At 45.2% G+C, this 14,152-nt stretch overlaps 1 protein-coding gene across 1 annotated transcript in view; it reads right to left on the reverse strand.

The window, feature by feature from the left end:
* LOC137571250 (cytochrome P450 2B11-like) overlaps positions 1 to 14,152 on the reverse strand; it is a 55,152-nt gene that overhangs the window by 15,277 nt on the left and 25,723 nt on the right. The window contains exons 5-6 of the mRNA XM_068280125.1: positions 13,117 to 13,293; positions 10,533 to 10,674 (exon numbers count right to left, since the gene is read on the reverse strand). Of these exons, the coding sequence (XP_068136226.1) occupies positions 10,533 to 10,674; positions 13,117 to 13,293 (319 nt within the window). The remainder of the gene's footprint in view (positions 1 to 10,532; positions 10,675 to 13,116; positions 13,294 to 14,152) is intronic.

Below are 14,152 nucleotides of genomic sequence, written 5' to 3' on the forward strand. Positions count from 1 at the left end.
CACCCTGGAACTAGTCTGATGAATAACAGAATGATAACACAAGTTCCCTAGTCTGGGTGTGAGATCCGTGGTCTCTACACCCTGGAACTAGTCTGATGTATAACAGAATGATAACACAAGTTCCCTAGTCTGGGTGTGAGGTCCATGGTCTCTACACCCTGGAACTAGTCTGATGAATAACAGAATGATAATACAAGTAATCTGGCTCAGTGTGAATTCCCAGGTCCTCCTGGTTCAAACTCACTGTAGGATCTGACTAGGTCTGAGTGCTTCCACGTAGTGTTCGCAACGGCAGACAACTAGTGAGTGGCCAGCAGTAACTATATATAGAGCAGCGCTCTCCGGCGCCACCCCTAAGTGATGAACCAATGGTTACCCGCTCTGAGGTCAACTGACCAGCCTGGTCAGCTGATCCCTCCTTGGCCACCATAAAAGTTCTGCCTCTCAGCGCGTGCGCGCGTATTCCTAAACCTATGTGCACTAACAGACTCAGCCACACCAGACACACGCTGCTGCGTGCAAACCGCCGCGCTGGACGCGGAATCAGCCGCCTTGCTGCCAATACATGCGGCGGCTTTTCCGCGTTCTGCTATGTTACCAGACGCATGCTTCCGCGTGCAAACTGCCGCATTGGACGCGGAATCAGCCGCCGTGCTGTCAGTACACGCGGCGGCTTTTCCGCGTTTCCTTACACACCGCAAATTGATCCGATAGCTAAAGTACTTGTCAGTTAGATTGTATAAAGTTATTAATAAGTTAATTCATCCCGATCAGATGGGTTTTATGCCCTTTAAGTCTACAGTGAATAATATTTGCAGGCTTTTTTTAAGTCTTCAGGCTCCGGCAGATAATGAGGGTAATAGAGATATACTCTCACTTGATATCGCCAGAGCATTTGATAGTATAGAGTGGCAATATTTATATGCTACTCTTGCGAAAATGGGTTTTAGACCTTACTTTATACTTTGGGTGAAAACTTTACATAAATCCCCTTCAGCGATTCTGCGGGCAAATGGTTCAATATCTACCACCTTCTGTTTACAACGAGGGACGAGACATGGCTATCCCCTGTCTCCACTGCTATTCACCATAGCAATGGAACTCATAAGTCCTCCGATATTGTTGGATTTAAGTATGGGTCATTGGAGGAGAAGTGTAACAATCGGTGTCAGCAACCAGAGAGAGAATCTGATCCTTGGCGATCCGCAGTATCCCCAAGAATACAGCTATACCCGATTATTGAGGATCTGCGGAATCGTCAATAATCAGATATGTCTAACCTCTAGACACCTGAGAGAGTGTAAGTGTTTGGTGCAACAGTAACAACTCTGAGTGGAGACCACCAGAGGAGCTGGCGGCCTAAGACCCTGACTGTGGGTGATATTCCTGTAGCCTGTGGACCCCTGGATGAGGGACCGAGGCTTGGGTTGCAGGAAGCCCTGCAACTGATATGAAAGGTATTGCCCTGGACTGGGCTAACTTAATACAGTAATAACACACTCCTAGTCTGGGTGTGAGGTCCGTAGTCACAACACCCCGGAACTAGTCTGGAGCATAACATAAATGATAATACAATTCCCTAGTCTTGGGTGTGAGTTCCGTGATCATCAACACCCTGGAACTAGTCTGGAATATAACACAAGACAATACAGTTCCCTAGTCTTGGGTGTGAGGGCCTTGATCTCAACACCCTGGAACTATGCTAGAGAATACACAGAAGATACACAGTATTCCTAGTCTGGGGTGTGAGGGCCTTGATCTCAACACCCGGGAACTGGTCTAACAAATAATACAATTCAATTAGTACTTTAAGCTATCAACAGAATCTGGCTAAGTGTGAATTCCCAGGTCCACCTAGTTCAAACACACTGTAAGGATCTGACTATGGTCGGAGTGCCTTCACGTAAGTGTTAGCAATGGCAGACAACCAGCAACTGACAAGCAGCAGAATATATAGTTGCTGGACTCTGCCGCCCCGCCCGAGCCATTCAGCCATTCATGAGTCCTGCAGGAATCAGCTGATCCTCCTGATCAGCTGACACTTCCCCTGCTGGTATAAAGGTCCTGAGTTCAGGCCCGCGCGCGCGTAGCTCTCGATCTGCCTATGTGCACTAACAGACCCAGCCACACCAAGCGCACGCTGCTGCATACAAACCGCCGTGTTGGACGCAGAAACAGCCGCTTTGCTGTCAGGACATGCGGCGGCTTTTCCGCATTTCACCGTACTACCAGACGCGTGTCTATGCGTGCAAACCGGCGCATTGGACGCAGAGTCAGCCGCCTTGCTCTTGGCACATGCGGCGGCTTTTCCGCGTTTTCTCACAGTACCCCCCCCCCCCCCCCCCCCTGAGGAGTGGACTCCGGACATCTCTTTCCTGGATTTCCAGGATGTAAGTTAGAGAATTTCCTCTTTATCTCATACTCAGGCCATCAATCAACCCAGGGAGGGAGGGAGTGGAATCCACATGCAGCGCTGACCCGGGCAGAGATACAGAAAATGATTTCTTGTCAGCCTGTTTTTTCGGTGGTAGAAAGGTTTTGGGCCCAAAACCCCTGTCTAAAGCGTCTGCTTTGGGGCTTTTGCTATCAGATTTATGCATGAGAGGTAACCGTGAGGAACAGGAACCATTAGAAAGAACTGTACACTGTCCTGCCTTTCCTGCAGCCTGTCCCCTGGTTTTATTCACCTCACCCTTCTTCAAACAGTGCTCATGACAATGGGCTGACCAGTTCAGTAGCTGTCCTGAAGCCCAGTCAATCAGTGAAGAGTGGAGTTGTAACCAGGGCCTACTGAGAACAACAGCAGAGCCTTTCATCGGCAGGACCAGGAACTGTAAACTCTCTTCATGCAATGCCCCTAAACAACATGACAGTAGGGGGGTCTGGGAAAGAAACTGGGCACTGCGCAATGGAGAGTCATCCACTGCAGTGACCGAAATCTGCTGGTCGGGTGCAGATAACGGTATCCCCAGACTTTTGGCAAAATCATAATCTATGAGGTTCGCTGACGAACCCGAGTCCACCATGGCTTCTGCGGACTTGGTCCAACCTTCCCACGTAACCGAACAAGGAAGGATCAGCCGACCATCGTTCAGGGATGAACCCCGCTCACCTATGGTTTTGACTAATCCTAGGCGATAGCATTTGTCTGGCCTAGTGGAACCATGTAAAGCAATCCTCTTTGGGCTCCTGCGATTCTTTTCCCCCAGACTCAACCTTGTGTACCCAATCTGCATAGGTTCGTCTGGAGGTGAGGGAGACCGAGAAGAGTCGTGTAAGATAGACCTTCTGGCCACTCTACCACGAACCTCTCTGGTGGCGCAAACGGCGATCTATCTGTATGGCCAAAGAGATTGCCTCATCCAATGATTCGGGCTCCGGATGACCTATCATTACCTCATGAATAGTATCTGACAATCCGGCCAAAAAACAGTCTAGGAGGGCGAATGCGTCCCATCTAGCCGAGACTGCCCACCTCCTGAACTCCGCAGCATAATTCTCCACCGGACCTTTGCCCTGACGCAGAAGCCTGAGCTTCCGTTCAGAAGTCGAGGCAATGTCTGGGTCATCGTAAATCATAGCCATAGCATTAAAAAATTCATCGACCGAGGTCAGGGCCTGATGCCCAATAGGAAGACCATATGCCCAGGTCTGGGAATCCCCTGACAACAGAGTCTTAATGAACGTAATTCTCTGTGCCTCGGCTCCAGACGAATTAGGCCTTAACTCAAGGTATGATAACACTCTATTTCTAAAGTTCCGAAAGTCAGATCTGTCGCCAGAAAATTTTTCAGGCACGGACATATGGATGTCCGTAACTAGAGGAGATCGCACTGAGTTCATAGCTGATTGAAGTTCCTGAATGACCCAGAATATCTGACATATCTGGGTCTGTTGGTTCAAAACTGCCGCGGAAAGTTGGTTTACCGCGGAGGTCAGGTCTTCAACATGGCTATACAGTGCGTCCATTTGGGTTGGGTCTGCCATTCTGTAACGATCGGTGTCAGCAACCAGAGAGATAATCTGATCCTTGGCGATCCGCAGTATCCCCAAGAATACAGATATACCCGATTATTGAGGATCTGCGGAATCGTCAATAATCAGATATGTGTAACCTCTAGACACCTGAGAGAGTGTAAGTGTTTGGTGCAACAGTAACAACTCTGAGTGGAGACCACCAGGGGAGCTGGTGTCCTAACACTCCAGCGGAATTCACCCCTGACTGTGGGTGATATTCCTGTAGCCTGTGGACCCCTGGGTGAGGGACCAAGGCTTGGGTTGCAGGAAGCCCTGCAACTGATATGAAAGGTATTGCCTTGGACTGGGCTAACGTAATACAGTAATAACACACTTCTAGTCTGGGTGTGAGGTCCATAGTCACAACACCCCGGAACTAGTCTGGAGCATAACATAAATGATAATAGGACTGGACAAAAGACAGAAAAAACACAGGGACACCGGGAGCCCGATATCGTGTGATAACGTCTCGGTATTTGGATTAGATAATTATAAGTAATATACTCACAAGGGTAGGTTGCGTATGACTGCAACCACCTTCAGTGCATGTGGAGAAATACCGTCTCCACTCGGCCTTTAAGGTCACTGCTCCTGAGAAAAAAGGATGTCCTATAAAGCGGTAGGAACATCCGCCCTAGCTGGTAGGGTATGAATTCACGGGAAATCAAAAGAGTAGGAGGCGCCCTTTGGTATAGCACAATAATGAACAGGTACTTTAAATTTATAGTGTAAGAATAACGAGTTCCTACCTCGGATGAAGAGTCTCAGATCGGTAAATTGTAAAACAATTTATTGGAAATTTGAACTAAGCACTTGGACAACGCGTTTCGCGACCGCAAGTCGCTTCTTCAGGTCAAATAATCGTGCTTTAAAAGAAAAAACATGGATGGCGCTCAGAACCACATAATATTACATTAAACCACGTAATATTACATTAATATAAAAACATGCAAAATTAGCATAAAAAATAATAAATAATAAAAAATCATTGACATATAGAGACAACATTAAAAAAAACCTTGGCCGTTTAGAGATAGAACAAATACCATAGGAGCTATCGGGTATTACTCGACATAGATAGGCCAAAATGTGTAAGAGGTCAACATAAAATATAATACATTAAATAAAAATCAGAGGTAATAGAAAATTGTAAGTGTCTAGAGCACACCTAATAACGAGAGTATATGTAGATTAGAGGGGGTGTAGGAGTCAATTTTGTTCATGGCAAACGAGGAACCTACAATTGCGGTATAACAAAGTAGTATAATAGTAAAGTAGTATGGGTGTGCGCAGTATTTTGGCCCGTGTGCATGTCTATATATATGTGTGCGCCTATACGTAGGCTATAGTATAAACAAAGATAATTATGCGGTATGTGCCCCCATGTATCTATCCTCACGGATTTCTGGCCATATGCAGAATGAGGGAGCACAGATAGGTTGTGTGCCGGCAACATAGTTCTAAATTGCTGGAAACAGCCAGCTTATAAACCTGGTGGAGGAAGTAGGTAAATGGTGTAAGAAGAACCGGGACAATGCTATAGGCTAATGTGCGTGAGAGGACCCATATCGCTCTGGGGTGTAACTAATGTGAATAAACGGGTTATGGACAGTAGTATTAATGATGGGAAGCTCAAGGGGGCGGGACCGCATGTGGTCCCAAGAGTGGACTGCATATACGAAGGAGAGGCTATCATACGCGCTGTATGTGGTGGAACACATAGGAGGGATATAACAGTATCCAGAAGGGAACGTCGGAGGGATCTAGTACAAAAGGAGGCTCTTACCTGTAGTGACTTGTGCGGAGAACTGGGCGCCATAGTCGGCACACGCTCCGCGTCCAGTACTTATAATGTGAGTGAGCTTCCTGATTGTGGCTCAACGTGACGTAGAGCGAGGCCACGTCAGCATCCATAGAAGGGCAGGAAGGAGGCGCTCCGGGAGGAAGTCCTCCGTCGGCCATCTTTGGTATGGTCATAAGGGAACTAATGAGAAGGCTGATAACGGAGGCCACCACATACAGCGCGTATGATAGCCTCTCCTTTGTATATGCAGTCCACTCTTGGGACCACATGCAGTCCCGCCCCCTTGAGCTTCCCATCATTAATACTACTGTCCATAACCCGTTTATTCACATTAGTTACACCCCAGAGCGATATGGGTCCTCTCACGCACATTGGCCTATAGCATTGTCCCGGTTCTTCTTACACCATTTACCTACTTCCTCCACCAGGTTTATAAGCTGGCTGTTTCCAGCAATTTAGATCTATGTTGCCGGCACACAACCTATCTGTGCTCCCTCATTCTGCATATGGCCAGAAATCCGTGAGGATAGATACATGGGGGCACATACCGCATAATTATCTTTGTTTATACTATAGCCTACGTATAGGCGCACACATCTATATAGACATGCACACGGGGCCAAAATACTGCGCACACCCATACTACTTTACTATTATACTACTTTGTTATACCGCAATTGTAGGTTCCTCGTTTGCCATGAACAAAATTGACTCCTACACCCCCTCTAATCTACATATACTCTCGTTATTAGGTGTGCTCTAGACACTTACAATTTTCTATTACCTCTGATTTTTATTTAATGTATTATATTTTATGTTGACCTCTTACACATTTTGGCCTATCTATGTCGAGTAATACCCGATAGCTCCTATGGTATTTGTTCTATCTCTAAACGGCCAAGGGTTTTTTAATGTTGTCTCTATATGTCAATGATTTTTTATTATTTATTATTTTTTATGCTAATTTTGCATGTTTTTATATTAATGTAATATTACGTGGTTTAATGTAATATTATGTGGTTCTGAGCGCCATCCATGTTTTTTCTTTTAAAGCACGATTATTTGACCTGAAGAAGCGACTTGCGGTCGCGAAACGCGTTGTCCAAGTGCTTAGTTCAAATTTCCAATAAATTGTTTTACAATTTACCGATCTGAGACTCTTCATCCGAGGTAGGAACTCGTTATTCTTACACTATAAATTTAAAGTACCTGTTCATTATTGTGCTATACCAAAGGGCGCCTCCTACTCTTTTGATTTCCCATAAATGATAATACAATTCCCTAGTCTTGGGTGTGAGTTCTGTGATCATCAACACCCTGGAACTAGTCTGGAGTATAACATAAATGATAATACAATTCCCTAGTCTTGGGTGTGAGTTCCGTGATCATCAACACCCTGGAACTAGTCTGGAATATAACACAAGACAATACAGTTCCCTAGTCTTGGGTGTGAGGGCCTTGATCTCAACACCCTGGAACTATGCTAGAGAATACACAGAAGATACACAGTATTCTTAGTCTGGGGTGTGAGGGCCTTGATCTCAACACCCGGGAACTGGTCTAACAAATAATACAATTCAATTAGTACTTTAAGCTATCAACAGAATCTGGCTAAGTGTGAATTCCCAGATCCACCTAGTTCAAACACACTGTAAGGATCTGACTATGGTCGGAGTGCCTTCACGTAAGTGTTAGCAATGGCAGACAACCAGCAACTGACAAGCAGCAGAATATATAGTTGCTGGACTCTGCCGCCCCGCCCGAGCCATTCAGCCAATCATGAGTCCTGCAGGAATCAGCTGATCCCCCTGATCAGCTGACACTTCCCCTGCTGGTATAAAGGTCCTGAGTTCAGGCCCGCGCGCGCGTAGCTCTCCTTCTGCCTATGTGCACTAACAGACCCAGCCACACCAAGCGCACGCTGCTGCATACAAACCGCTGCGTTGGACGCGGAAACAGCCGCTTTGCAGTCAGGACATGCGGCGGCTTTTCCACATTCCACCATACTACCAGACGCGTGTCTATGCGTGCAAACCGGCGCATTGGACGCAGAGTCAGCCGCCTTGCTCTTGGCACATGCGGTGGCTTTTCTGCGTTTTCTCACAAGAAGATTTCGCTTTCTGCGGACGATAACCTGATTTATTTAGGAGACACGTCTGCTTCACTGGAGGCAGTTATGCAATTGTTATCTAATTTTAAATCTTTTTCAGGTCTGTATGTGAATTGGGATAAGTCCTGCGTAATGCCTATTGATCCTTTTGTGGCTCCTCTAGTGGTGTCATTGTTACATCTTAAAATAGTAGACTCCTTTCGGTATTTAGGGATAATCATTTCTGTTAAATTCCACACAATTTGAGCAATTAAATATAGGCCCCTTAATTACACAATCCCGTTCAAAGATTAAGGCGTGGTTAAAATTGCCCCTGTCAGGGGTAGCTAGAGTAAATTTGATTAAAATGGTCTTGATGCCACAAATTCTATACTTCCTCCATAACTCGCCAGTTTGGCTCCCTATTAAACTATTTCAAGTGTTTGACAAAATGTTTCGTGACTTGATGTGGCATAAGAAATAACCAAGAATCCCGTTGCAGACATTACAATATCCAAAAGATGAGGGTGGGTTGGCCGGCCCTAACCCTTGGTTATATTTTCTAAACATTTAGCAGATTGGGAACAAGAAGCTTTAATGGATCCGGCATGTAATTTACTTAAATTCATGCTGGGGGTAGACTCTATTTATATGGCGTGCCGCATGGGGGGGGGGGGGGGCAGATTGGTTTCTTTGAATACTAAAAGACCAACTCTTACTCATATGCATAAGGTTTGGCAAAAGTCTTGAGATTTGCAGGGTATTGATGGTTTGGTCTCAGTTACTCCCACGTGGGATAATGATCATTTACCTGAATTAAGTACCCATGATTTTAGAGGGAAGTGGACACGCTTGGGGGCAAATAAACTTTGTCAGATATTTACTAATGATAAGTTGATTTCTTTAGATTTTTTATCTCTTGTATTACCAACGCTTTCTGAGGGGACACTTAAATTTCAGTATATAAGATTGAAACACGCTTTGAGATCGCAGGGCTGACACCTTTAATTTTAAACTTAGTCCTGCTCCATTATATAATATGGCGATTCAGGCTTCTAGCAAACATTGATTGATTTCAACATGTTACAGTTTACTATTGGACTGTTTCCTTAAAAAGTTTCCATTGAAATGTAAAGCAATATGGGTTTTAGAATTATCGGAGCTTACAGAAGATGATTGTTGATAGCTTTACAATCTGTATCTCTGCTCTCAGTTAACTCCACTCAAAGATTTTCTCAGCTACAAATTATTCATAGGACTCACTTTACCCCTAAGCGTCTAAACCGTATTGGGCTTGTGGACTCTCCAGTTTTTCCAAGATGTAAAAGAGACCATGGTGACTTATTACATATGTGATGGAAATTGCTCCAGGCTGCATAGATATTGAATGAGTGTTCCCAAGTAACTGTTCCTAGGAATGCTTTAGTATGCATTTTGAGTGCGTTTGACGATGGAAGCATTTCGGAATATGTAAATATAGCAATTGTTCGTTCACTCTTTATTGCTAGAAAATTAATACTTCAATTTTGGAAAAGCACTGCACCTCCAGGCCTAGTCCTTTGGATCAAACAAGTCAATGATGCCTTGAAACTGGAAAAAAATGATTTACGCACATAGGGGGTCTACTGCTAAATTTGAAAACATATGGGGAAAATGGCTAGAGGCCCATGATTAAGTTGACCCTGACCTTGTTAGTGATCGGATTCCTGCAGGGATTGTCTAGGAGGTGCACAGTGGATCCTTAGTAACATCAAATTGTGGCTTCCAGGTTTTGTATACATGTGGCTATTGTGATATGTGTTTTTTGATGCTATTTGCTGTTTATTTTTCTTAATAAACAGTGTTTTTGTTTGATCTAAAAAAAAAAAAAAAAAAAAAAAGAAACGCACAGGAAACGTACAAAAACACACTAAACTGTACTTGTGATTTATGTGTGCGAAACGCAAATGCAGTAAAATTCAAGCAAAGTGAATGGGTGAAACGCATGTGCGAAATGCAAACGCACTCAAAATGCACTTCATTATGACAAAAAATGCACAAACGCATATGCAGCAAAATGCAACCTTTCATGCACCACTGCCTTGTGTGTTTCTAGCCTTAAAGAGACTCTGAAGTCTGATAAAAATCATGTTTTTATATTAAACATCTGTTTAACATGATAGCCCTAACTAAAACGCTGCATCCCCGTGGCTGAACTCTAACTAAATCCCCCCAAACTCCCCGGGGCACACTGCGGGGAGCGCTTCCGTCAAAGGCAGAGCTTTTGGCTGTAGCTCTGCCTCTACACACGTCTATCAACGCAGATCGACGCCTACATCCCCACTCTCAGTCTTCTTTCACTGAGAGGGGCGGGGGAGAGGCAGAGATACGCGCGGATCGACGCACATGGAGGCAGAGCTGCAGCTGAAAGCTCTGCCTCCCGGGGCAGCAAAATCCACGACCAAGAAAGTTGTGGATTTTGCGGGGGAGAGTTAGGGGGAATTTAGTTAGATTTCAGCCACGGGGATGCAGCGTTTTAGTCAGGGCAAACATGTTAAAAAGATTTTTAATATAAAAACATGATTTTAATTAGACTTCAGAGTCTCTTTAAGCGCAGCCTAGTAGGAACAGCCAATTTCTTACTTTGTATTTGGGGGTATTTGATCATTAGCAGAAGTCCCCATTGCAGCGTGGTGGAGGTGGTCTGCGTCCCAGCAAGAAAAAGGTCGGACACAAGCATTAGCAGATTGTCAGTGTGGAAGTACATAGTAGATTGTGGCTTCTCCTGCATAAATACAAAGGAAAAATAAATCAGCATGGGGAATAATTATCCTATGTTATCACCTCTAGAAAAAAATAGTGGTGAAAAAAAAATCTCAGTTTTATTTTGCATGGAATTAAAGCACAACTGACGTGAGAGGGATATGCAGGGCCGGTGTTCCCATAGAGGCAAAGGGGGCATTTGCCCTAGGCCCCCCGACCTCTGCAGAGGCCCCGCACCGCCAGCCCTGCTAAATGCTGCCAGCTCCACACTCGCTCTGCTCCCCGGGGCCCTTTCTAACAAGCGGCAGCAGCAATTACTCACCTCCTCCACCGGGCGGCACAGTCCAGGCACTCTTGCCATGTTGTCCTCCACCTCCTCTATGACCCTTCGCATGCTTACAAATAAGACGCGCCGGATCATAGAGGAGGTGGGGGACAAATGGCAAGAGTGCCTGGACTGAGCCGCCCGCTGGAGGAGGTGAGTAATTGCTGCTACTTGTTAGCAAGGACCCCGGGGAGCAGAGGTAGTCGCCGGGAGGGGGGGGAGGTGTTCGAGTAGGGAGCCCACTATTCAATTTGGCCCAGGGCCCCGGAGCCCCTTTAGCCTGCCCTGGGGATACAGAGGCTGTCATACTTATTTCCTTTTAAAATGCAATTGCCAGGCTCTCCTGCTGATCTTCTGCCTTTAATACTTTTAACCATAGACTCTGAACAAGCAGGCAGCAGATCAGGTGTTTCTAACATTATTGTCAGATCTGACAAGATTAGCTGCATGCTTGTTTCTGGTGTTATTCAGACACTTCTGCAGCCAAATAGACCAGCAGGGCTGCCAGGCAACTGGTATTGTTTAAAAGAAAATAAATATGGCAGCCTCCATATACTGTACTTTTCACTGCAGTTATCCTTAAAGAGAATCCGTAACCAAGAATTCAACTTCATCCCAATAAGTAGCTGATACCCCTTCCCATGAGAAATGTTTTCCTTTTCACAAACAGATCATCAGGGGGCTCTGTATTGCTTATAGTGTGGTGAAACCCCTCCCAGAGTGTGATGTCAGGACCATGTTTCTGACATCACACTATGGGAGCCTTGTTGCATTGTGGGAAATAACAGCTGTTTACAGCTGTTTCCAACTGCCAAAAAAGCAAGCAGCATCTCCTTCCACTGGCATCACCTGCCAGCAGTAAAAAAAAGTCACCATGTGATAATTGTTAGAATGTAAATCAGGGAGAGGAAAGATTTTACAATGGGCAAACACTGACTTAATCATTTATACATAATTATTGTAAAAATTAAGCACTTTTTTATTATATTATTTTCAGTGGAGTTCCTCTTTATGGTGTCCACTAACGGTACAATCCTGTGAACAATCGATTGTTTCCTATCGCTGTGGAAAGAATTAGTCACGCCCATTAACGGCTGAATTCCTGCTAGCCAATCAGATCAAGAAGATGGGATAGATCCCATTGAGACAAGTGAATCTATTCAGACATGTCCGTTTTCAATGTACTGTGTATCAACAGACACAGTGGATATGATAAAGATGTAAAAAAAAGAATCCACTGTGTCTGTCCGCTTTGTGTTGTTTTCAGTAGTCACAGATGCAAAATACCTGAAACTAGGTTTATTTACAGGATTTAGCAACTCTCTAGATGAACAGTGTCTTTTTCTCCTTGTTCTTAGCCAGCCAGAACAGGAACCAAGGACCCAAAACAGTAAAGATAATCTGATGCATTAAACAAGTACATAACAGTGCCATCTACAGGCTAGCTGTATGAACACCACATATTCCACTCTTGTTACCAAAGCTTCTATGAAGAAATGTCAAGTATACTAACATTTAACTACCTAACGATTAGGCCGGTTTTAAATATGGGCGCTAGAATGTATGCCCACGACCACCCCTGCACATGTGTCCACGTCTGTTTAACTGTAAGATTTGCAGTCTAAAGAGTTTCTTTAAGACTTCTGTTGAATCTCACAATCTCTCCATTTGCTTGGGGGTAAGGCCACGTTCACATCATCAAATGCGGATGGCTGTGCGATCGGAATGCAATGCGTTTGAACGCACGCCATCTGCATTTGTATGCGTTGCGTGGCTGATCCCATTCACTGAAAGTGAAAGGGTCAGCCGCGCATTTTGTTAAAAAATGCGTGCAGCATGTGTTCACGGGCCGCACTGGTTCCTCTTTAATAGCAAGTGTGAAGCGATTTTTAAAATAAAAAAACAGATACTCACCTAAGGAGATGGAATGCTCTGGGTTCTATAGAGCCTTCCTGTTCTCATCACGGTGTCCTCATTCCCCACAGGCTCCTTAGAGGAGCCTGCGGGGGAACACGGGGACTGGGAGAAGAACGGTAAGGTTCTATAGAACCCAGAGCCTTCCATCTCTTTAGGTGATTATCTGTTTTTTTATTTTTAAACACACTTCGGTCTCCCTTTAAGAAGTGAAGGAAGCTGTACCTCTTGTTGCTTGGCCCGGAAAGCATCATGAAGGGTCCTCTGGTCATTGACGTCCAGTTCCTGCTTCTGGTTGGAGATTACCTCCTTTATGAAATCTTTCATCTTTTGAAAATTTGTAAAAAGTGTTTGATGGCTGCCGGGGAGTAAGCCAACTACTGAGGGGAAACTGTTGTAAAGCTGAAAGAGAATACAAACAAAATAACTGTGTGAAGATGCACACTCTAAAATGCAATTGCTAAGGACTTCTGGTTCCGGCGCCTGGATGTAAGCAGCGGCATGTGAGTGCTCCGCAGATTGCGCTGATCCTAACTGGCCTGTGTCACAGCTATGGTGCCCCCACACCTCACAGCGAGTGGCGATCAGCTAACAAACTCTCACCTGCCTTGTCCAGCACCACTCGTGGACCGCTACGTTATGCGGTCTGGCCGCAAAAGGAATAATGAAAGTGAGAAGGTGGAGGAAGGCAAGATGGCGCCCAGTGGTTCTCCGTCATATGCAGACAGCGAGAATCGCTCCCCAGAGTGGGTAAGCGACCCTCAACAGGAGGACTTGGACGCCGGAGGAGACTCTCAAAACGGAGGTGAGTGTTCACCACATGTAGTGGATTACAAAAAGATAGCAGCGGAGGTAGTAAAGACGCTGAAGCCGGAGTTACACTCCACAATACAAGCAGCGCTCGACTGCGCCCTCCATGATATACAGAGGCAGATTCAAAAGCAAGAGACCAGACTTACACAGGCAGAAGATATAATTCAGAGTCTGGAGGATTTTAAAATAAGTGTAGAGGATAGAACTAAGTCCCAAATGGAAGAAAACAAGCAAATACACTCTAAACTACAGGACTTAGAGAACCGTTCCAGGCGTAATAACTTAAGAATGGTAGGCCTACCAGAGTTAATGCAGGCCCAGGCCCTACACGAGTTTGTGGCATCAACACTACCAAAGATACTAGGCCTAAAGAAGGGATATGAGGTGAAGAGGGCTCACAGAGTAGGACCACCACGCAATGCGGGCGACAAACGACCCCCGAGAATTG

This window comes from Hyperolius riggenbachi, chromosome 4 (genome assembly GCF_040937935.1).
Source record: "Hyperolius riggenbachi isolate aHypRig1 chromosome 4, aHypRig1.pri, whole genome shotgun sequence".
Taxonomy (NCBI): Eukaryota; Metazoa; Chordata; class Amphibia; order Anura; family Hyperoliidae; genus Hyperolius; species Hyperolius riggenbachi.